Here is a 23535-nt window from a genome sequence, read left to right as displayed (position 1 = left end):
ATGGGGCAAACGGATGCTCCGTAAGCATTGTTGGAAAATGCAAACATCACCCCATACAGGCCCCAAGCGTACTAATTCAGCTGTCTCGGACTTACTTCTGCCCAAATTTCACTAGCTAGTGACAGCCCACTTACCCTCTCCAAAGCAGACTTGCACACTACCCAACACTACTTCAACATGTGCTCCCAGGTAGTACTAGCTCATCCAGAGAAAGGCCCGCCTGCACCATGGACCAGGGGACACAAGGATGCCACCAAGATGCCCCAAGGAAGGCAAGTAAACATAAGAAGCTTGTCCGGGGTTCTTAGGAAAGAAATCTGGCCTTCGATTAACTCTCAGTTAACTCTATGGAGCTGACCTGCAGCCAACGGCAATGGCATGCTGCCTTCTCTCTCTCTCTCTCTCTCTCTCTCTCTCTCTCTCGTTTACCCTTCTTCTGAACTATCCTTTCCATCAGTTATTGTTTTAGCTGACTATAAGCTACTTTTAATGTGAAGTTAAACATGCTACTTAAAAAAAGCATGGGTACCAAAGCCGAATATAAATGACCCACTCTAGTGGTGCTCGCAGAGCCAAATAAAAAATTAACATTATTTTCACGGTCCAAAAGTAGGTAAGGTAACATCTTAGCTTCCAATCAACAGTGTATTTAAAAAATACCCACTTCCCACCAAAAACTCACTAACTCAACAAGAAACACAAAAGTGACCTGAGATCTACCTTAGAAAAAGGCTTACCTGGGTTCCTAAGTATACAACCACAATAGCCAATGGGCTTTCATTGTATCTTTTGTTCATATGTAATTTTTGTTAAAATAACATATTTTGTAAAATATCTTATCAACCAATTCAACAAGTGCAAGTATGCTAACGTCCACTCTGGACCATGCACTAGGGACAGTTAAAAAGTTCTCCCACAAATCATCCCCACAGCTTGCAAAGGGGGGGGGGGATGGAGAATGGGGCTTAGGTTTCAAGACAGCCAATGATGGAGCAATGAAACTCTGCAGAGAAAAAACCTAGAGTGTCCGTAACCAAATCTGAACGTGGCACTGGGTTGGAAAACCAAATCAAAGCAAAATCTTATCAACAAATCCCCATGGAACCAGAGCACAGGAAGGCACGGACACCATCTGGGCACCGTGGGGAACAAAAGATCACCACCTGCTCCCACAGCAAGTCGCTCGCACATTCTCAGACCGTCATGTTCTCATGTACAAGAGACCAGAGAGATTGGGGGGAAATTAGGTAAGACTAAAATAATAGTTGAAGGCTAGCACAAAACCATGCCAGATAAACTGTCAAATCGAGTGTGGCTGTGCCATTTGGCATCTGGGGGTTTTATGTGAAAATGACTTCGGGAAATCTTTCTCCAGGTGGCAATTAACATTTTAGCTCAAATTCCCCCAAGGGAGAGGGAACTTTGGGGAGGGGGGTAGGGGAAGCAATCGGGTGTGACCCAAAGACTGCCGAGCACAGAGGAAGCCCTCGGTCCGGGTCTGCTGAATGAAAGAATGTAAAAACCCAAGCCGGAGCTGCCAAGTTTACCTAGCTTACCTGACCATCTCAGAGCTGGTTCCCCGGACTATCTTTCCTACAGGACTGTGAGGTCCTCGAGGGCGGCGATTCTACAGCAGCGACAGCGTCCAGCGCCAGCCCGTATGAAGCATTTACTGCGTACTCACATCTATTACCTCACTTAATCCTCACGCCCCTTTGGAGGTAGAGGTACAAGCTATACTGTCCCGTGTTAGAGATGAGGATACAGAGGTTCAGGGGGGTTGGGTGACCTGGCCAAGATCAAAGGCAGTAGGCCTGTCTAGCTCCGGGGCTGTGCTCTCCACCTGTGTCCCTTGAGTGGCAAGAGCCCGGTCAGCTCTGAACTCTCAGAACGCGACACACTGTAGATTTTAGCCTCAAGAGGTTTTCTTAGCTGTAAGGGGTTCATCGGATTCGCCAGCCTTACACTACCTTACAGTGAGGTTATAAACACACTCCTGAGCTCCAGGCCAGCTCTCCATTTGCTAGCTGGGCTAAGACCTCTCTGCACCTTGGTGTCCTCATTTCAAAGAAGAGGGGTGAAACCTCGTATTACTCAGAATCTTCCCAAGGATCGAGTGAGACACACGGCGCAAAGCCCCAAGGGCAGCATCTAACATGGCATTCGTTCGTTCTAATGTTTCACCAACCACCTATGTGACCGTCAGCCCTAAAAGCCTTCCATGTAGTAGGAGGCAGAGCTAGCCATGATGGCCGCGGTCATGGAAAGTTCCAGGCTCCTGTCTGACAGGCCCAGGTAAGTAACAGCAGCCGAGAGTTCAATAACTTGGATTGTTTCACAAGCAGAATGTTTACCCAGAGCCCAGGCGGGAGAATCCACCGTCCTCTGTTCTGTAATTTGTTTTGATTGGTACAAAGTTTTCTTTTCCTTTTTCTTAATGGTTTAACAAATCTGCATCGCAACTCTGTTTTTCCCATCCCTGAGACTGAAGTCTATGATTCTCTATTACTTTCAGCCAACAAGTCTAGCAGAGCCAAATGGAGCAAGCCTGCAAAGATCAGGAGAGAGTTCTGTCTCTCTGTACTCCCTGCCCCAGCTACGGCAGTATCTGCTGAAGTTACATTATAAATCATAACTTGCTGAGGCCCGGTCAACACGTGCAGACAGGGCAGGACATCACAGCCGGGTCATCCATTAAGAGACACCTCCACACACATTGCCCGGGTCTCCACACTGATCTGAAAGCTTTCACGGCAGCCAGAGAGCAGATTCCTGAGCCAAATCCGAAAAAAAACTCAGCCTCTAGAAAGTCAAGGGACGAACAGGAGTGCCTCAAGCAATCTCAAGCAGGCAGGATGATACGGAGAGGTGGCCTTTACCAAAGAAGCTGAAGGGTCAACCTTGTGTGAATGCAGCCCAAGAGCCTCGCCAAAGCTGCAAAGGAAACAAAAATAAACCAACAGGATAAAAGGAAGGCTGTTGCATGAGGAAGAACTTTTGCTCCAGTTTAAAAAAAAAGAGAGAGAGAGAGAAGAAAAGAAAAGAAAAAGAAAGCACACACTGAAATGATCTAAAGCTGCCTATAAATATCTGGGAACATCAAAGGCGGTCCTGTTAAATTAAAAATGCTGTCACACAGATAGGAACTGGCCTCTAGCACTGCCAGCTTCAACATGTGAGCCTGTGATCTGAGGAGTGAGGGCTCAGCTCCTCAAGAGATCTGATTCACTAAAGAAAAAAGTGAGTGAGCAGTTGAGTTTTAATAAGGGCATTAAATACCTGAGGAATGAGCTAATTAGGGTTTAACTCTTTCAAGATTGTCCGGGCTCTTAAGAACGGTGTAAAGTAAGCTCCCTCCAGAATCTAGTTAAATCGGCCTCAAAACCTGCAATGTAAAAGAAAAGTATTAAAATAGCACCTTAGGACTTCAAAGCTGATAAATCCCACCAGGTCCCCTCAGATCGCTGGCAGAGGCCAAGTGGAGAGAAAAGAGGAGGCTAACCCGGAACTGTTTTTCTGAGATGAGGTTAGGTTGCTTGTTTATATAGAGGCTTTTTTTTTTCTACTTGGACTAGGTAAGAGCAGGCTCACTTTCTAATACGAGATTCATCCTACCCTATGAGTGTGCCCTTTACCCGAGACACTCTGAGGGTGTTGAGTGGGAAGTCCTTCATCTACCGACTGTGCTCATTCGCTCGCGTGCCACACAAGACATTATGGCTGAGCCTCCCGAGACACGCTCAAGGTCACTCCAGGAAGTCACCCAATGTTCCCTGCACGCATTCTGGATCAGAATCCTCAGGAAACCAGGAAGAGTCCCCAGTTAGGAAAGTTCCATCAGGACAGCAGATCCTTTCAGGAGCAAGATTCTTGGGTCTTGACGTAAAAAGAATTGGAACCTCAGAGACAGCCGGAAGAAAAGCTCACCTGCACAAAAGGAGAAGGGGCATCTTTCCATCACCCAGTCTCAGGAATGTGAGAGAAGGGGGCAGACAGAGATGGAAACTACCTTCTCCATTCAAGGAGAGGAATGCACAGCCCAGTCTTGGCAGAGGGTGGTGGGGGAAGTTTAAAACACACACACACACACACACACAACCCCCACAATGCACTCCTATCATTCCCATTTTTAGAAAAAGTCAATGTGTCTAATTTGAGGGTTAAGATTAATAAAGTATTTGCTTTGGCATAATTGCACACTGATCAAACCAAGTGCTGAAGTCACTTGTGCTTGCCACAGGCCCCACATAATTAGGCCCCCAGAGCACAGCCTGAGCATATCACAACATTCCACGTGCCCTGGCCGGATCCAGAGGAGCACTCAACCACCCTGCTTTCCTTTAGAGCAGTCGTGCCCGTATGCAGGCCATGTGGCCTCAGCAACAACAGGCAGGCCGGCCTAGAAATCCAGCCTCCAATATAGAGGACTTGCAGCTCCCATGCATGCGTGTGTGCCCACATGCCCAAAACCGACAGAGCTCAGGGTCGGGCCAACGATCTGGCTGTAGGGCGCAGGGGTGAGCAGATGAAGCTACAGCAATGCGCACCTCCCAGGAAACAGAGGTCAAAGAGGGAAGTGGGGACCAGGGAGGAACGAGCCTCCTGAGCCTCTTGCACAATGCTTAAGGGCCCCCACCTGGGGAGAAGGGATACCATCTAAGTGGTAAGACACTGAGCATCTTAAGAAAAGATACCCGTGCTATGACTTCTTCTCAATGAGGAGCACTTCCGGATTTTTTAACCTTGATAAACTACCACTTTAGAATAAAAATGTTCAACCACAGGTAAGGAACATCATGAAACAACGTATATCATTTTCTTCATCATCATCCTCACCCTCACTAAACACCAACTGTGGGGCGCCTGGGTGGCTCAGTCGTTAAGCGTCTGCCTTCGGCTCAGGTCATGATCTCGGGGTCCTGGGATCGAGCCCCACATCGGGCTCCCTGCTCCGCGGGAAGCCTGCTTCTCCCTCTCCCACTCCCCCTGCTTGTGTTCCCTCTCTCGCTGTATCTCTCTCTGTCAAATAAATAAAATCTTAAAAAATAAAATAAAAAATAAAAAAATAAACACCAACTGTATGCTTTGAGTAGCTCATTTAATCCTCACAACTCTAGGAAAAATTTCTCTCCAATTTACAGATGAAGAAACTGAGATCCAGAGAGGTAAAGTTATGTTTCCACGGCAGATAACCGGGTTCAAACCCAAGGCAGTCTTTCCTACCAGCAAAGGAAATCCAGGGCCACTCCTTCTGCAAAATTTGTAACTTGCTTTAAGGAACCTGGCGAACCCTGCATGTTTACGTAGCAAAGCTAAAAACTGCTGCTCCTAACACCCCTGTCAATGGTCGATGACACGGAAGTGTTCTCCCAACTCCTCCCAAATGCAGCTGGCTCAAGGATGTCCCTGTAACACAGAACTAAGGAGAACTTATACCCAAAGCAGGTTACAGTCCAAAAATTAACTTGTAAGTTGGTTCTTAGGAATACATGTGTTATCTTCTCCCATAAAATGGTGGTGTCATTTCTGCTCCACAAAAAGCCTACCCATGCAATTACTGATGTACCCAAGGTTTGAGGACCCCACTCGAGTCAGCTCACCTCTTAAGAGCTAATGCAAAGCAGAAAAGCAGCCAGAGCAGAGGTCAAGGATCTGCATACTAAACTCCTTATGTCCCCTTGGTATCTTGTTGCATAATGTTACACACAATTCTAACAAACACGGTTCCCTGGTTTTCTAGGAACGAACGACAGAAATCAGAAGCAGCATCTAAGAATTACTGAGAGAGAAGCGAAGAAGAGGGAACAACTTCTACAAAGGTGCCACATCAGCTCCCAGGAAGACGGCCTCATGCACTGAACAACTCCAGGGGGTGCCCTTCATATCTGTGGTCACCCTGGATCCACCTGAGGGCCAATTTACAGCAAGTAGAAGTCACATATCTTGAGGAAGGAAAGCTCTTCCTAACTCACACAACGAGACCCCTCAGGCTGGAGTGGGGGAAACGTCACAAGATTGAGACACCAGCCCCGCCCTGAAGGAGGATCCAATCTAATGGAGAATCACACAGCTGACCCCAAGTCAGCAAGCAAAGACTAAATGTGTGGTCAGCCTCCCCTTCTAAAATAGTAAGTTTCCATTCAAAGGGGTGGGGGGGTTGCTTTTTCTGTTTTGAGCCTTGAAGGCAAGCCCCCCACAACATAAGACTGCTTGAGCTGATAAGCCTGTGAAGGTCCCAGCCTCCAGTAGCTCGGCACTCCTTCTGTCAAGAAATGCTAGGACAGCGGATGGTGCCGTGAGTCCCATCCTGCTCTGCCAGTCGGGGCCCCCATCTGGCTTACTAGACCTGATCAATTCCCTTCCTGACATTTCACTGCGTAACACCAAGCACCGCAGAATTAGTCATGCAGGGCACCATCTGCAAAGGGGCAAACAGCGTTCTAGTGTGGGGTACCAGCCTCGTCCTGTCCTAACTCAGCCTGCCAAAGCTTGAGACCTAGGCATCTGAAGGTCCCACCCCTGGGTGATGGCACCCACAACCTGGGTCTTTACTGAATATAGGAGAATAAGTAGGGGAGAGGATAGGCCTTCTCGGGATGGGGAGAAGAGGGGAATGAAGATAAAGAGCTGGGGGAGGGAGAGTCCCCCAACCATCCTCCCCCCCTCATTCTTCTTTTCCTCCCTCTCCTCTAATCAGCTATCATTAGGTTAGAGTTATCTGAGGGCAGGGGATGTTGGTGGTGCATGAGAGGAGGGGGTTGGTAATATTAGGAGATAGGAGGTTCCCTATTCACCCTGCAGCAAGTAGGAAAGACATCTGTACATGAGATATATAGAGATATAGATACAGATATATAACATATGACATATATGGCCTATAACATCCACAAGTTCGCAAGAGGAGGATGAAAACAGCCTTGCAAAAGTAAATTAAGAAAATTAATTAACGTTATCTAAGCATGTAGTAAGAATTCTAGAGTCTTCTACAGTATCTTCCTGCAGGGACACCTATGGGGAGTCATTTTACTTAGAACATTCAAAACCATTCTGCCCCCATCCCACTGCTGTTTCAGAGCCTCCCCCTTCCAAAAACAAGGTTGGCATGGCAACCCAAGCACCAGTCACCGTGGTCCCTAACCACATCCGGCAGGGCTTGGCATGCTGAGACGTGTGCCAACCCTGTTGTCTGTAGGGCACTCCTGGCCACAGTACACAGCAAGCTATAATCAGGGCAGAAACCAGCGCATTCGTATAGAACTTGACTCAACATAAATATTCATTAAATGGGAAAACCTATGGTGATGCAATGTTGAGATGGCAAATTTAAACACAAGGGTCAGGAAACGCAAAAAATTACCACTGCCACTGGAACTTGAAATCACCCACACACACATTTAATGCCACAAGCGAGTTTCTATGTGTCCCAGAGATTTAAACCTAATAACACCAAAAGTTCAAAACTACACATTAGCTGTTTGTTTAATTCCCTGGGATGGCATTTACTGATAGTCACGGGAACATTTCCAGAGCAGACATGCCATGAAGAGGCATGGAAGGAAACCCTCTAGTATAAGTGAAATAAAACACATTATGGACCCTAGAATCTTCCTGAAGGTCCCAGTGCCCAGATGATAGCCACTATTCCACAAAAACAGCAACGATAACCAAAAAATAATCTCAACATGCCAACATGTTTATAACCAAGCAATAATTGAATAATTCCCAGATGTTTATAGTAGGCCCCATAAAGAGTAGAAAATCAAATGTTTATGAAATTGAAATTTCTTCCACACGAAGCCTGCTGGCCTCTTTAGAACTACTACTGTAGTCCTTTAAAACTCTGCTTCCCACCCAGCACTTAAAACACAGGATTAAAGGGGCGCCAGGGTGGCTCAGTCGTTAGGCGTCTGCCTTTGGCTCAGGTCGTGATCCCAGGGTCCTGGGATCAAGCCCCGCATCGGGCTCCCCGCTCCGCGGGAGGTCTGCTTCTCCCTCTTCCACTCTCCCTGCTTGTGTTCCCTCTCTCGCTGTGTCTCTGTCAGGTGAGTGAATAAAATCTTTGAAAAAAACAAAACAAAACACAGGATTAAGGCCCATGCCAGAGCTTCCAAAGGCGGGCAGAAATGAGGTTAACAATATGGTACAAATTTAAGTAAAGACCCACATACAGTTGCTTCCGATGGGTCATACTGGAGCTACATAGAAGTTTTACTGTTCCTCAAAAGTACCTGTTTCCTAAGCATCACCAAAATATTAACCAAACTTAAATAAAACACACTCCCTAAAAGTCTATAGTCAGGCTGAGACAGTCTCTTCTCCAGCATGCTTTGGACACTGTACCCAGGCAGTCACACACCGGGCTGGAAGGAATTAGAGAGGACATCATCCCCTGGCCCACACCTCCTTTTCCAGACCTGGAGAGCAAGGGCAAGGTGAAATTACTGTGAGAGTCTGGTCCATCCCAAGTATTTGGAATAGCCCTAGGACACACCCATGTCTCCAAGTGGCTTGTGAATTGTTACAATCATAGAAAGTTCTCTCAAAAAAGCCCAGTCTTTTTCTGGCCACACTGATATCCCCATCACTAAGTATTATGATCTAGAAGAAGGATTTCAATTTGGTAAATATTTGACAGTTGTATTGCAAGGGATGAGTAAGACACAGTCCCTATCTACTGGGAGTTGTGATCTCGTGGGGAAAAGAAAACATGAACAAGGGAATAACTACAATGAGGAATTTAAGACCAGCTGCCAAGTGAAGGACAGAGCACTTTGGTTCAAAGGAACACACTGGTGGAATAGGAAACGCATGGTGGGAAGGACTGGACATGTGACCCCAGTGCAGGTGAGAGCCCTAGGAGAGAGAAAGGCGGGGTCGGGAATGTGGGGGCATAGAAACGTATTACAGTAGAAGAGCACCTGGAACGAGAGGCACAAAGGAAGGCCCAGGACCCACTCAGGGAACAAGGGTGGAACGCAAAGGACCCAGGTCTGCAGCCCAGAGGCTGGAATGCAAAGGACCCAGGTCTGCAGCCCAGAGGCAACAATGAGAGGGAGACTTCAGGCCCAGGTCCCCTGTGTGCTCAGCTAGGTAGTCAACAGTGGGACAGTACTGAAAGATTTTGATCAAGGTTGTGACGAGATCCAAGGTTACCAACCGCAAAATGAATCTGGTGGGGAGAGGAAGAACTGACTTGAAAAGCGAGAATTTGAGGCATGAAGAGGGAAGGTCGCGAAGGTCAGCAAGGAAAGAGGAAATCCAGCATCCTCTTGAGTGCACCATTTCCCTTTTGACTTGGCCACAGGCTACCTTGATTTCCATTTTGAAAAGGCTTTGCAAGTCAAGATTGCAACATCCTTTACATGCCATTGGCTATCTTACCACTGACTCCGGAATACTGAGGCACTTTCTGAAAAGATGAGAAACCTCTGGGTACCCTGTGTCATTTCTAAAAATTGCATAAAGGCGCCGAACACACGTGTCACATGCATTTAAGTAAAAGTGTACAGTTAGGTACAAAGAAAAGCAGTCTATGTCAAGTATGGGACAAACCTTGGCAACCAGGACAACCTGAACGGCAGTTGGCCTGCGGCAAAATCCAGGGAAGGCCAGTCCCAGCTGAGAGAAGAAATAAGATAATAATACAGGTGAAAGTACACTGGGGACCCTAACCCACCAGGCACATGGAAGATTTTCTGGAATTCAACCAGCGGAGTGGGATGCTGTCCAAGAAAGACGAGCACTGGGGAGCCCCAAGACCACACTTCTAATCACAGCTTCTCTTGTGACCAAAGGCTGGAGGCCCTTGCCCACAGTCCCCTCACTGTAAAAGGACAGCTGAGCCACAGCATTTTCAGGGCGCCCTCCAGCTCCAACAGGAACTCTAGAGGTCAAAAGAAACCAAGGAGCAAAAAGAGAAGAGGGGCAAAGATCTTCAAGAAGGCACAGCCTTGACATCACCCTTCGAGAAGAACACGAGAAAATGGAAGCCCCTGTACCAAAGCAAAAGGAGCACTCTGGTCCCACGGCCATTCAACCTTCCCCAGCAGTGTAATTAGAGGCTCATGGGGTCCACTGAGGCATCACCATCCTGCCACAGATGGGCATCAGACACGCTGCATGGTTGAGGAAAAGAAAGGAGGCTCACGGAGCACCACATAAATGCTTTCAGCTTTGGGGCGCCTGGGTGGCTCAGTCCGTTAAGCGTCTGCCTTTGGCTCAGGTCATGATCCCTGGATCCTGGGATCGAGCCCCGCATCAGGCTCCCAGCTCAGCAGGGAATCTGCTTCTCCCTCCGCTCCTCCCCCTGCTCGTGGTTCCCCCCCCCCCCCGTCAAATAAATAAAATCTTTAAAAAGAAAAAAACAAAACAGAACGCTTTCAGCTTCAGAACTTTCAGAGGAAGGATGGCAGACTCCAGTGCCCACAGGGGCCAGACGTGGGTAAATGTAATTCCCAGTGAGTGAAGTAAACCAAAGCAACGCAATAGAGGCTGGTGAACTGGAGGGCCCACGTCCCATCTGAAGGGCACAGTTGCCACTCCACGGGGGCAGGTGAGGCTGCGCAGAAAAGTGGACCCAATGTTGCCGGATCTTTTACTTTTGCAAGAAGAGCCACAGCCCTAGATTTTTATGTAAAATGTCTGGGTTTTTAGCAGGGATCAAAGAAAATACCACGAAGCGGTTTTCAGCCCTTGGTCCTGCTGTCTGAACAGCAGCCCTGGTGCTCTGGTGCTTGGCTCTACTTGATCTCCGCCCACCGCAAACTGACAGCACGGCTCCGAATGAGAGGACAGATGCATAGGGCCTTTCTGGACCCAGCCTGCCCGTACGCAGAGCGCCTGCTCTCTGCGAAAGCGGCACGGCACAGAACCGTGGCTGCAGAAGCAGCACCCAACTGGGCCACAATCTGCTGCCACAGGGTGTGCCGACAGCACAGTGGTGGCTTCCGTGAGCTCTTCTCTAGGCCCCTGAGCACAGCCATCTGCCTGGACAGCCGCCCTCTCCCTGCCCAGAACACACGGGCGGCCTGTTGCTCCGGAAGCGTGCTCAGATGCACCTACAAGGGAGGACCCACATACCACGTCGGGCACCTTCCCTTGGATGGAGACATCAGTCATAACTCAGACCCTCACGGGAGAGGAAAAAAGCCAGTATGTTACTACTCACTAGTAGAAATGCACTGACCTGCACATGGATGAAGTCGCCTTCCGGAGTTTTTTGTTAGAAACAGATACTAGCTGTTATGAGCAGGAATAGGTGGAAACTTGTATGCCAACCTGGTGGGGGGGTATAAACTAAAACCACTCTTCTGCAGAGCAATCGGACAACACAGAGCAGGAGCATTCAAAATGTTTATACTGCTTGACCCCATGGTTCTAATTCTAGAACTTTATCCTATGAAAATAATCAAGAAATGGAGAACAGCCATTCCTTAGAATAATGGAAAACAAGAGTATGTTACGCAGACACTAAAAAGGTTTCAGAGCGGTTAGCAACAGGAAAATACTCAAGGTGGACGAAGGGTTATAAGCACCAAGTAATACTTTCTCACATTTTCCTTTAGAATACCTCCAAGACGGGGCGCCTGGGTGGCTCAGTCATTGGGCGTCTGCCTTCGGCTCAGGTCATGATCCCGGGGTCCTGGGATCAAGTCCCACATCGGGCTCCCTGCTCCGCGGGAAGCCTGCTTCTCCCTCTCCCACTCCCCTCTGCTTGTGTTCCCTCTCTCGCTGTGTCTCTCTCTGTCAAATAAATAAATTAAATTAAATCTTTAAAAAAAAGTCTATAAAAAAAAAAGAATACCTCCAAGACTACAGGAAAATGAAAGGAAAGCTACACCAGAACACAAAAGGTTAACAGAGGTTCTCTTTAGGTCGTGGGATTCATTTTTTCATTCATACTTTTCTGTATCTCCCAAGTATTCTACAATAAACGTGTACTATTTTTACAATTAAAAAATAAGTTACAGGGGTGCCTGGCTGGCTCAGTCAGTACAGCAAGTGACTCTTGACCTCGGAGTTGTGAATTCGAGCCCCACACTGGGTGCAGAGATTACTTAAAAATAAAATCTTAAAAAAATAATAAGTTACAGATGATTTTTTTTTTTAAAGGAAGATTTTGGCCCTAACTAGAAGCAATGAAAAATGAATCTATCCTAACATTTTTGCCTTCTCTACCAAAATACATCAAGTCCTCAGGCAAGCAGGTCAGTGAGCTTTGGCTTTAGGTGACCCCTCAAGATGCTTACTTCAACTCTCAGCCTCAGTTTCCTCTGGGGCAAATTTCAACTGCCCAAATTTGTATGGGAGAAATCTCAGAAATAACATCTGAAAAGCACATGCTATATCATGGGTGCCGAAAAGGCTATATTTTTCTCTACACTGTATCCACAGGACAAACTCAATAAATGTCTGCTGACAAGTTACCATACTCAAATTCAAGTAAAAAATCAAATTTTAATCAAATTCTTACAGCACTGGGTAAGACCTTACACACACCCAACTGAGCATGACCTTTACTTACTTACTTACTTATTTATTTGGCTCCATGTCCAGCATGGAGCCCAAGGCAGGGCTTGAACTCACAACCCTGAGAGCAAGACCTGAGCTGAGATCAAGAGTCGGACACGTAACTGACTGAGCCACCCAGGCATCCCATTTTATTTATTCGTTTATTTATTTATAGAAAGTGGGGAGGAGCAGAGGGGGAGGGAGACAGAATCTTAAGCAGGCTCCATGCCCATGGGGCTTGATCTCACAACCTTGAGATGATGACCTGAGCTAAAATCAAGATGCAGACGCTCAACTGAATGAGCCACCCAGGAGCCCCCCACCCTTACATTTTTAAAATGCAGCAGCTTCACCACAGAAATCCCCATTCCCACATACATTTTTAAATCAAACTGTAGGATCCTCAAAGTCTATTTTCACCAAATCAAGTCTACACATTGAGTTTCTGAACAAACATATCACACTGGCTGCTGGAGAGAGAAGGGGGGATTAATACCAAGCCTTTTTTTTTTTAAATACCAAGTCTTAAAACACATCTTAAGGGTAATAAAAATAAAATGCTCTCCCTTGAACCACAAGAGGCCAGCTGACCTCATTCTCTTCACACTATCATGAGTCAACAGAGCTGCTAAAAGTCAAGACTTTAAAACATCTCATTCAGGCTACAAATGGAACAAAGAACCTCTACCCTTTACCTCCTCCCTATCCTGTTTGACAGGTATAAAAAGGCACGTCTCCACAAAGGGGTTATCAGCTTTAACCTCAAAGGTAGGTAAAAACTAGTCAGAAAAGGCCAGAAGGCTCAAATCCACATACTATGTCCTTACATACATGTTTCTTCAGAATGGGTTGCCCAGACCTAAACTTTGCACCCTGCAGCAGCTGGTCCCTCAGTCTCCTGTAGATGTGCCCTACTGTGGAAGACTTGTGGTCTGCATGCTGTCTGCTCCCTGTGGGCGGGGAGAGGGTCCTACTCATCCCCCACCTGCTACCTCACCTCACCTGGGGTCTGGTGGACAGAAGCTGTATTCTTCAGCACCTGCAGTGGGTTTTTACAGCCAGGAGGATGGAATGAGCAGGGAGAATCCACAGCTTTAGGTTCTTGCAATCTTTTAAATCAAACAGGGAACATGCAGTCTGTGCAAAGTCAGAAAGGTACTGAACCTAGGCTATGGTCTCTTTGGAGAAAGTGATGCAGACTTCGAAATGGCTCTAAAGTCAGCCACAGGAAGGAGGGACTTTCCCAAGAGCCAAAAAACAAGGGACGTGCCATTGAGTGACAGCTGTATACTTCAAGTCATTGGTCCCTCTTCCCAAACTTGGCAGATTGGCCCTTCGTGGGAAAAACAAGTTAGAATGAGAGAAGGACGGAAGGAAATAAATCTCTGTAAGCGTAGAGCGTCTTCTCAGTTGAAGTTACAGCCTCACTTCTTGGTCAGTGATCCTGGGTTATACCTGACTCCAAATTGCACCATCAATTCCCATCATCTCATCCCAAGCAGAAGCAAGCGCCAAGTGAAGCAGTCTTGTAAAAACAGAAATGGCTTAGAATCACACAGCCCTGGTTTTGAATCTTAGCCCTACCCCAGACGTGCTCAGTGATGTCGAAAGTAACTTCACTCTCGGAGCTTAGTCTCCTCATCTGAAAACCTGGGGCATGCTGTCTAGCTTGCCCATTAAATGTGAGCACAGCACCGTGCCCAGAGCCTGGCACACAGAAGCAGACCGGCACAGATATAGCAGCAGCTATCTTATAAAGCTCTGACAGAGGGAAAGACTGAGCAAGTCACAAAATCAAAATCAGAGGAGAAAAGCAACCATTTAGGGGTGCCTGGGTAGCCCAGTCGGTTAAGCATCTGCCTTCGGTTCGGGTCATGATTCCACGGTCCTTGGATGGAGCCCCGTGTTGGGCTCCCTGCTCAGCGGGAGTCTCTTGGTCCCTCTCCCTCTGCCCTTCCCCTCCCCCGAATTGTGTGCGCTCTCTCTCAAATAAATAATAAAAATTAAAAAAAAAAAAAGGAAAGAAAAGCAACCATTTAAACCCAAAGTACTACTTAAAAAGGCCTGGCTTTCCCCAATGATACACCTGATGCTGAAGCGTGCTTCTGCAGCTGCGCTCCCTGGCATGCTCAGCTGAAGCGCAGCCGAAAAGGACAGAAAGGCTCCAAGCCTGGGAGTCTGGAGACCCAAACAGTTATCAGGGTCATCTCTACTCACCACATGCCCTGAGCAAGGCACTTCACTTCTCTGGATCTCCTTATCTCACACATTAAAGGACTGAATCTGTTCTTCCGATTATCAAGATTGATTTAAATGTCATTTTTGTCATGAACTGTAAATCCACATTCTCCAGACTTGGGAAATGCCAACAGGAAGTAAAGTTTTCACATGGCACATACTTAGATTAATGAGGATTCTGAATACCAAACTTTGACTCATTTCTACGGACACCGGGGTTGGGCTGTAAACTATTCTTCGTGGGTTTCTGTCCATCCGTAATGGCTGTCCACATTAGAACTTTCTCAATACTCCGTGTTTTATCAAGTAAAGAACACCTACAGACCCTTACATTGCCAGGTATCCTGCCCCTTAACATGCACACACACAGGTTACTCTCATGCAATCTGCAGTTACAATACCAGTGGGTCCACCAGAACCAGAGAGAGGTCCATTCTTTCCATCTAATCAGGCAACTTTCTGGAAATATCAACCAAAAAGGAAAGATAATCCCAGAATATATTAGCCACGTCAAAGGAAGTTACTCAAGTCCCTTAAGACCCACTGCCTGTTTGATGTCCATTCTAAATCCATCATTCATGCACCAATTAAGTGTCTGATAAGTGGCAGACACAGGGGACCAGGGGATGGATCCAGGGATGAGTAAAAACAAACAGACCAATGCCCATGGGGCCACGGGCCACAAGAGAAGGTGTGAGGAGTTATTTTTAAGGCATTTCAACGTCGAAAGATGCTCCATTTCATTTTCCAGGAAATGATGAAAAGGAACACATTTACAGTCTACTCTCCCACATGCTGCATTCAGATTGCCACCTTTTTGCGCTAAATGCAAAAATTCTTTGAGGGACTATTTTCTCACTTCACCCAAGGATAATGCATTTAACTAGTACCAGATGGATGCCCAGGAGAGAAGTTAATTCATTATAGACAATGGATGTCTTGGGAACTAAGGGCTCAATTCCATGGGGAAACCCACTTGGGAAGGATTTTCATTTATCCATACACATGTCTGTCTCTATAGAGACTGTGGACTCCAAAAACCAGCAATACAGTGTCTGAAAATAGGGTTTTAATAAACCAGATGAACATGCCCAATGGAGACACAAAGACCTGTAGACTTCTCTACAACTCTTGCCAGCTGAGCCCCACATCACTCCAAATTCTTAGTAATGGACTCTTTGATGATGAGTATTAGATCAGTGCTTCTCTTTTTCCTCCTGGGGAGAAGGGGCAGGACAGAACCCCAAAAGAGGCAAAATTGTATCTTCTCAGGAAAACATAAGAGTACATCCACAAGTGCATTGTGTATATAACTGTGTATATAATTTCAAGGGTTCACAGGCCCTCCCTGGAAGTCTATGACCTTCAGGTTAAGAACCCCTATACTAGATTGCTAGAAATTAGACTCAAATTAATGCCCAAATCTAACCAGCCAAGTTCTACGTATTTGGCAAAAACAGAAGCAAAGGGGCCAGACAGACCTGGGTTTCGATCCAGGTTTTATCATCTGCTAGCTGGGTGAGGTTGGGGTAAATCAAATCGCCTTTCTCAGCCTCAGTTTCCTCATCTGTAAAATGGGTTAACAGTAGTTGCTAATTCCATGTTAAAGTCAGGAGGCGATGAGTAAAGACATAATGTGCTTGGCAGAGTGCCCTGTACACAATAAATGGAGGCCATCACCACCTTCCCTCTGGTCTGCAGATTCCACGCTTAAACCTCCCACTCCCATCTGCATCTCCATTCGGCGCTGCATTAACAGCTCCCATGGGATCTTAGAGAATAAGGCAGAAAATAAGGGCCCCTAAGAATTCATAAGGTCACAAAACACAGCCTTAATGTTTTCCCCCAAATCAAATGCTTGGTTTTAACCTATGAAGGCCCTTTGACAAGACAGTCAGCAATCTCTTTCTGTGTAAATCCAGATCAGCTGCCAACACACAATTGTTCTATGAGGCCAAGTCAATTTTTAGAGGCAGGCCTCTTAACTTAAAATGGAGATGAAAAGAAAAGGGTTTGATCAAATACCGAACTGCAGAAACACACTGACAGGGCAACAAGGCAGAAGAATTAGTTTCCTAAAATTATTCTCTGTGATGCCCTTAGTTAATATTGGATATTTAAGGATGTCACTCAGTCCTTCTAACCCACTACCCAGCTTCCCCCGACCCCTCATAGCTAAAGGCGCTGGCTTAGTTCTTAAATATTCTCAACTTTCCTCTGCTTTCAAGACCATTCAACACTTAACCGAGGATACAGAAAGGCCAATTTTAGAGCTACACAAAACCTATCATTCAGAGTCCTACAAATGAATTTCTCAAGCGTTTCTAAATATTTGACTTCAAGGGGGGGGGAATGCTTTTCCACTTTAAAACAATCTTTCATCTCTAGCAATGCAAATTTTCTTTGTTTGTTTAACCAATCCACATACCACTAGCCAGTGCTTAATCAGGCCTTTATTTAACATCACTAACCATGTGAGTTGTGCAGCCAAGTCTGAAAGTTTCAGATAATGATCTCATAATAGCAACAAATTGGTTCAAAGATGAAATATGTATCAATATGTCTAAGAACGCTTGAAAGTTCCACACTTCAGAATGACAGAACTGTAATTCCTCCAGCATTCACACTGTATGCCTGACACTCTTATGAGCAAATGGACTTCAGTGCTGCATGAATAAATAAGATAATATAATTAATTAATAGCATTTCATATCCACACAGTTTTCACTATTTCCACAGATGAAGATGTCAAAAAAGAAAAAAAAAATCTCTCTTCTTAACAGAGCACACTGGTGACCTTGGGGAAGTTATTTAAGCCTAAAATGCACAAGAAGAGAACCAAGAATCCTGGTGACTAATCCCAAGGTTTGAATTACTATCTCTCTCTGACACTCACACACACACACATACACACACACTCTCTCTCTCTCTGTCTTAACCAGGCCCCCCCTTCCCCTAATCCATGCAAATGACAAACAGGTACCCTAATTAGAAGTATCTGGGGCAAACCAGACTATGATAAGGTATCTCCCATCATTGTATATAATAGGGAGCGAGGAAAAACAGTAATACAAACCAATTTCCTATCTTAGAACTCTTAAAGAGACTCCCGAACAGGTCTTTTTCTCCCCTTAACCACGAACAACAGCACTATCGAACCCCACTGAAAATAAACAATGCTTCAGTGCCACTGTTTAGGTTTAGTTACAGGAAAATGAACTGCTCTGAAGACCATAAAATACTAAATAGCAAATCACACACGGTTATTTTAGGATAGTAAATAAAAGGAGGTTTGAAAAGTTCAACAAGGCACTTAGAAAACATGATTAATCTGAAGCTGAACACCAATTTGTTTCTTCTACCTTCTCATTTTTCATACAAAACGTTACATTCCCTCTCAGCGGTCCTGAGACACCAGCTTCCCTTACAAAAACATTTTTCAGGGCTGACAGGGGCCACACCAGTTACTGCAATCAGGCAGTACTGGAAGAACTAATAAAAGCATGCCAGCCTCTGTACACAGCCCTGAGAGCCACGCTGAGCTCGTCTCTGCACTTGAGAGGTTCAGCAAGTAGGCCCCCACAACAAAGTTATTAAATATATGGAGTGAGAACACCAAGAAATGACTATTCAGGCAGCTCAGATAAACTCACCAACACACTGTGCAGTTATAAAGGAATTAAGGACACCTATTAGTGATTGCTTAACAAGTCAACTTATTAAATACCATTTAAGTCATTTTTCTTTACTTAGCAACTGTTGACTTAATTGGGGGGGCACTAGGCTAATGGACTACAAAAGTTAGATAAGCACTTCAAAAAGATTCAGAAGAGAATAGATTCCTTCTGCCAAATTCATACATTCTCGCTCTACTTACAAGGATAAAATGGCTACAAATGGTGTGCTTAAACTGCTAATTTTGTATTAAATGGTGAACCCAAGATTATCTCCAAAGCCCAGCACTACCCATAATGGATAGCCCACCAGACAAACTACCGTGGACAAAGAGTCCAAGTTTAAAACACTGCAGATAAAAATCGCAAATTTCAAAAGTCTCCTTCAAAAAGTGAAGTGCCACGTTAAAACATCCTTTCTCTTAGAAGGCTGTAAGTCAAACATTTCTAAAGCCACCAGGGCACAGTGAAAGCCTCAAAGAGAAACAAGGAGTCACAAGGAGCAAGCTTTAAGATTCAAACTGTTCCTGAAAGCTGCCACTAAAATGTGTAGGAATCTTCAGCAGACCATCTTCTCTAAAGCTTACAAATTAAAGACCGTAATTATAACATGAGCAAGGAAAAAAGTCCAAAAGCCTTTAAATATGCAGTCACAGGACTCAAACATGTGTTACCCCTTCTATTCACCCTGCAGAAGTTTAAGATGGGGATAAGAGTCCTGTGAGGCAATGCTGCTGATTAATCGCCTGGCAGGGGTGCCTCCCCCAGCTTTGTAAGGACACACCTCTAAGGAGCCAAGCTGCACAGCTCCCTGTCCTATCCACGCAGGGCTTTGAGCACGCACCACGGGAGGGGAAAGGAAGAGGCTGCTATGCAATCATCCATACAGTTTCCTTCTCTTCATTCATAACTCATCCAAAGTAAAGCACACAAGGCCCCAAGCTTAGAGCCCTGCAGCCATCCCATCACCTCCAAAACGGCTCCAAATCAAGCCAACCATTTCATCGCCCGCATCCGAGGCATGCATATTAACCGCCGTAAGTGCGCTGGCAGTCTACTAACAAGTTGATAAAATCATAGCCAAGGAAGCGGGAAGGCATCTACCCAGCTCAGCAACCGCAGAGACTTCAGCTCAGTCCCTCCTCCAAAGTGCAGGCACGGCTTAAAAGCTCCCCTTCGCCAGCTCCCTTTGGAATGCAGACCTCTCTCATTGGGAGCAAGGTGGGGAGGCCCTGTCAGTGAGCGACCCTGTCTCCCGATTTCCAGAATTTCCAGGCCCTCCGCAGAAGTCCTTGGCCCAGGAGCGGGCAGGCAGTCTCCCTCCCACCCTCTGTAATCTGAGGCACGCAGCGAAGGCTGCCTTCTACGGCCACTCCAGGGCACTCGCGATCCCCACTCCTCGGCCAGCTCCCCCTGCTTCCTTGCCTGCTGCTGCTTGTCCAGAGCCCTGCAGGGGGGTCAGCGCCCAGGTGAAGCTGGCGGCAGGTTCCAGGAAAGAACCTAATGTTGTACAGCCGCAGACAAACCTGGCTAATCTCAAAAAGAACATGCAGGGATGGAAAGCAAAGCCTGTGACCTGAAACAAGCCACCCCATCCTTCATCACTCATCTTTCCAAAGTTGGCATTCAACAGGTAGTTCCAGGACTTCCACCTGAGGCAAACCGAAATGCCCAACCGGCCCAAGGGGGCCGGCCCAACGTGGGTATCCGGACCCGGGGTCCCCCTCCCGCCCCCCGGACCCACAGGAGGCCGAGCCCCCACGTGCACTCGCCCCCCGCTGCGGCGCGCTAGAGGCCACGTCCCGCCTGCCGGCCGGGGAGGGATGCCGCCGGCCTCCACGCCGCCCCTCCCGCCCGCCCGCCCGCCCGCCAGCCCGCGGCGGGGTCGGCGGGCGCAGCCCCCGGAGCCATCTTGTGGCGGCGGCGGCGCGGGGCCCGGGCGGCGGGCAGCTACCTGCACGATCTCGCCCTCCGCGCTGAGCGTGGCCCCGGCCCGCGAGAAGCGGCCCGTGAGGCCGGTGGTGTAGGTGGTGTAGTCGCCGCTCGGGCTCGACTCGAAGAGCACCACCTCCACAAACGCCGTCTCCTTGGCCCGCGCCGCGCCGGGCCCCGCGGCCGCCAGCAGCAGCCCGAGCAGCAGCGGCAGCGGCGGCGGCGGCGGCAGGCGGCGGCCGCGGGGGCCGCGGGGGCCGCGGGGGCGGCGGCGGAGGCGGCGGCGGCGGCGGCCCGGGGCCCCTGGGCGCCCGCCCGAGCGCGGCCTCATGGTCCTGCGGCGGGAGGGCGCGGAGGGCGGGCGCGGCCGGGCATAGTCGCGGGCCGGCGGAGGACCGAGCGCGGGCGGACGCCTCACAGCCCCATCGCGGCGGCGGCGGCGGCGGCTTTGTGGGTCGCAGGCTCGGCTCGGCTCCCCCGGCCGTCGCGCCGCGGCCCTTTCATCTGCTCCACGTGAGGGGTTATCCCCGCCCCGGCAACGTCGTGACCCGCTCTCCCCTCCCTCCCCGCACTCGACCGCCGCGGCTGCCGGGGGGGAGCGGGAAGGCGGGGCGGGCGCGGTGGGGGGCGGCCCGACGGCCGGGCACGCCCCCGATCTCGCCCCGCCCCTTCGTCCCAGTCCCGCCCCTCGCCCGCCACCGCCTGCGCTCCACCCCATTGTTCTCGCTCCGCCCACCGCCTACCTCTTGCTCCGCCCCATCGCCCTCGCTCCGCCCCCTCATCCTCGCTCCGCCCCCACGCTCTAGCTCCACCCCTTCATCCGCGCTCCGCCCCCGGCGGCAGACATTTCTCCTTACCGTTGCCAGAGTTCGGCGGGAACCCTGACAGCATCCTGCTGCCAGGCGACTGCGTTCTCTCTGGAGGCCCCACGCCTCCTGGTCCGGTGCGGTAGTTAGGGCCTTGTCCTTCCCGGCTCTGCGGCCCCAATCCATAGTTCCCAGGAGCCCGCACCAGGCTCTCCACCCTCACCCCCACCTCTAGGATCGAATGGAAAAAGCCCCCGCGGGTCAGAGCCGTTTGCAGCTCAGCCGTGCCGGGACGCGTTTGGTTCTTGCCCCGGTGTCGCTAAGATAGTTACTCAACTGGGGGGCGGAGTTGGGGGCCATTTAGCCATGGAATTCTGATGGAGTCCATCTTTCTGCAGCCCAAAGACTGTAACTCAAACACCCTCCAAGAGGGGTTCTGAAACTTTGAGTCTCTCCGTGTGCAGAAGGCCAGAGTATTCCAACACCATCAGTCTTTATGCACAGAATGATGGCTGCCAAATTAATGTACCAAATACGTGCTCCAGGGCCTAGGGGTCCCCAATCGTCCAGGAGATAAACTTTTCAAGTCCCCACCCCTCTTTGGAACATGCCTTTTCTGTCCTCGTCTAGTCCTATGAGAATCGAACCCTTCCTTCAAAATTGAGATTCAATTTCCACTTCCTCAGTGGACTTTTCCTTCTCTCAGCAAAATGGCTTTGTTCAGATATTCGCAAATATTTGGTTAGGATGATCTGCTTCTACTTGCTACCACACCCAAAATATTAAAAAGACAAAAAGAAAACTCAATGAGTATTGTCTTGGGTAAACAACTTACCAAGGTTACATTTTAGAATAGAAAAAATATTTTCAAAATGTGGAATAGAAAATACACTTGCAAAAATCCACGGATCTGCATTGCCACATTTGGACCACCCAGAGTTTCTGCTTAGGAGGGAGGCACCTGGGAAAGCAGAGCTCAGAGTACAGCTGCTTTGTAAGTTCCCTCAGAACCAAGCTGAACCAGTGCTGGCTGGGTCTGGGCAACATCAGTCCTGATATCTCCCCCTAGGTGGCACAGTCCAGTCATTAAGGGGGAAGTCAATTACTACAGCCCACCAATTGACACTTTGCAATATTTAAAATTCAAGGTCACCATCAACTGATGAACAAGTCAATAAAAACAATATATCCATACAATGGAATGAAGTACTGATACAGAGCTACAACATGAATGAACCTTGAGAACATTACCGTAGGTGAAAGAAGCCAGTCACAAAGGACCACATAGCATATGATTCCATTTATATGAAATGTCCAGAATAGGCAAATCTACAGAGACAGAAAGTAAATTAGTGGTTGCCAGAAGCTGGAGGGAGGCAGGAATGGGTAGTGACTGCTAATGGGTTTCTTTTGGGGGTAATGAAAATGTTCTGGAATTAGATAATGCTGATGGTTGCACAACTCTGTAAATATACTAAAACCTGATGAATTATACACTGTAAAATGATGAATTTAATGGTATGTCAATTATATCTCAATACAGTTGTTAAAAAATTTCAAAGCCATTAGTGGTATTTTCATGAAAACACACACACATATACCTACACACAGGATACTGTGTAAGGCTATTCTCTGCTCTTTTGAAGGCTTAGTTCAAATCTCACACCCTCGGAACCCAGGCTGCTCTATTTAAAATGTCAGTGTACCCCCTCTCCCCAAATCCCAATCTCCCTTGGCCTGCCCCCAGCTCTCCACCCCTGTGGCATTTATCACCTTCTAACATACTAAATGATTTGCTTACTTATTTCTGTCTCTCTTCCACACCCCACATACACACATGCCAGATAACAAACTCTATATTGGCAAGGATCTTGTCTTGATCACTGACTTAGGCCAAGGCTGCCTGGCCCAGAGTAGGCACTCGAGACATATTTGTTGCATGAATTAATGACTAAATGAATGAGTGATAAGCTCATCGTTTTGTATCCCTCCCATTTTTCAGACATTTGGGGCAGCTTGTTAACTAACAGCTGCTTAGGAGCACTGGACTTCATGGGACCAAAATAAATTCCGAATGTGGAGAAGAGCAACAGTCCTTCCCCTCAAGGACTGCAACAAAAACCTAGACAAGGGTCAAAAAAGAAACTGACTTCAATTTTTAAAGCTCTGTTTAAAGAAATACATGGTTAATAAAACACAGGTCTGCAACACAAAGGTAACACAATTCATCTCTCACCAGTTGTAAAACTGTTTAGAAACGGAGATACTTACTGAGTAATGTAATTTCACCAAAATCTGATGGGCAGTGAGGGGAGATAGGAAATAACTTCAAATAAGAGATAAGACCCATTGGCTAGGAGCAAGGACTGGATCGA

The 23535-nt window shown here is 47.7% G+C and overlaps 1 protein-coding gene across 3 annotated transcripts in view; it reads right to left on the bottom strand.

Annotated features, from left to right (window-relative positions):
* The window catches only part of ZNRF3 (zinc and ring finger 3), a 151160-nt gene extending 130232 nt beyond the window's left edge, over nt 1-20928 (bottom strand). For 2 of the 3 annotated variants that reach the window (XM_064578605.1, XM_064578604.1), the window contains exon 1: nt 20377-20514. Coding sequence is in view for 1 of the 3 variants with exons in the window: in XM_045887397.3 (XP_045743353.2) it covers nt 20377-20685 (309 nt within the window). In the remaining 2 variants the exon portion in view is untranslated. Of the gene's footprint in view, nt 1-20376 lie in introns of all 3 variants that reach the window. The other variant, XM_045887397.3, reaches the window with a different exon arrangement.
* Between the last annotated feature and the right edge of the window lie 2607 nt (nt 20929-23535).

Source organism: Mirounga angustirostris, unplaced genomic scaffold (assembly GCF_029215605.1).
Source record: "Mirounga angustirostris isolate CCGP_5_RB_7025 unplaced genomic scaffold, mMirAng1.0.hap1 SCAF_14, whole genome shotgun sequence".
In the NCBI taxonomy this organism is placed as follows: Eukaryota; Metazoa; Chordata; class Mammalia; order Carnivora; family Phocidae; genus Mirounga; species Mirounga angustirostris.
Note: the sequence above shows the minus strand (reverse complement) of the source record. Positions and strands in the feature narration are given on the sequence as shown.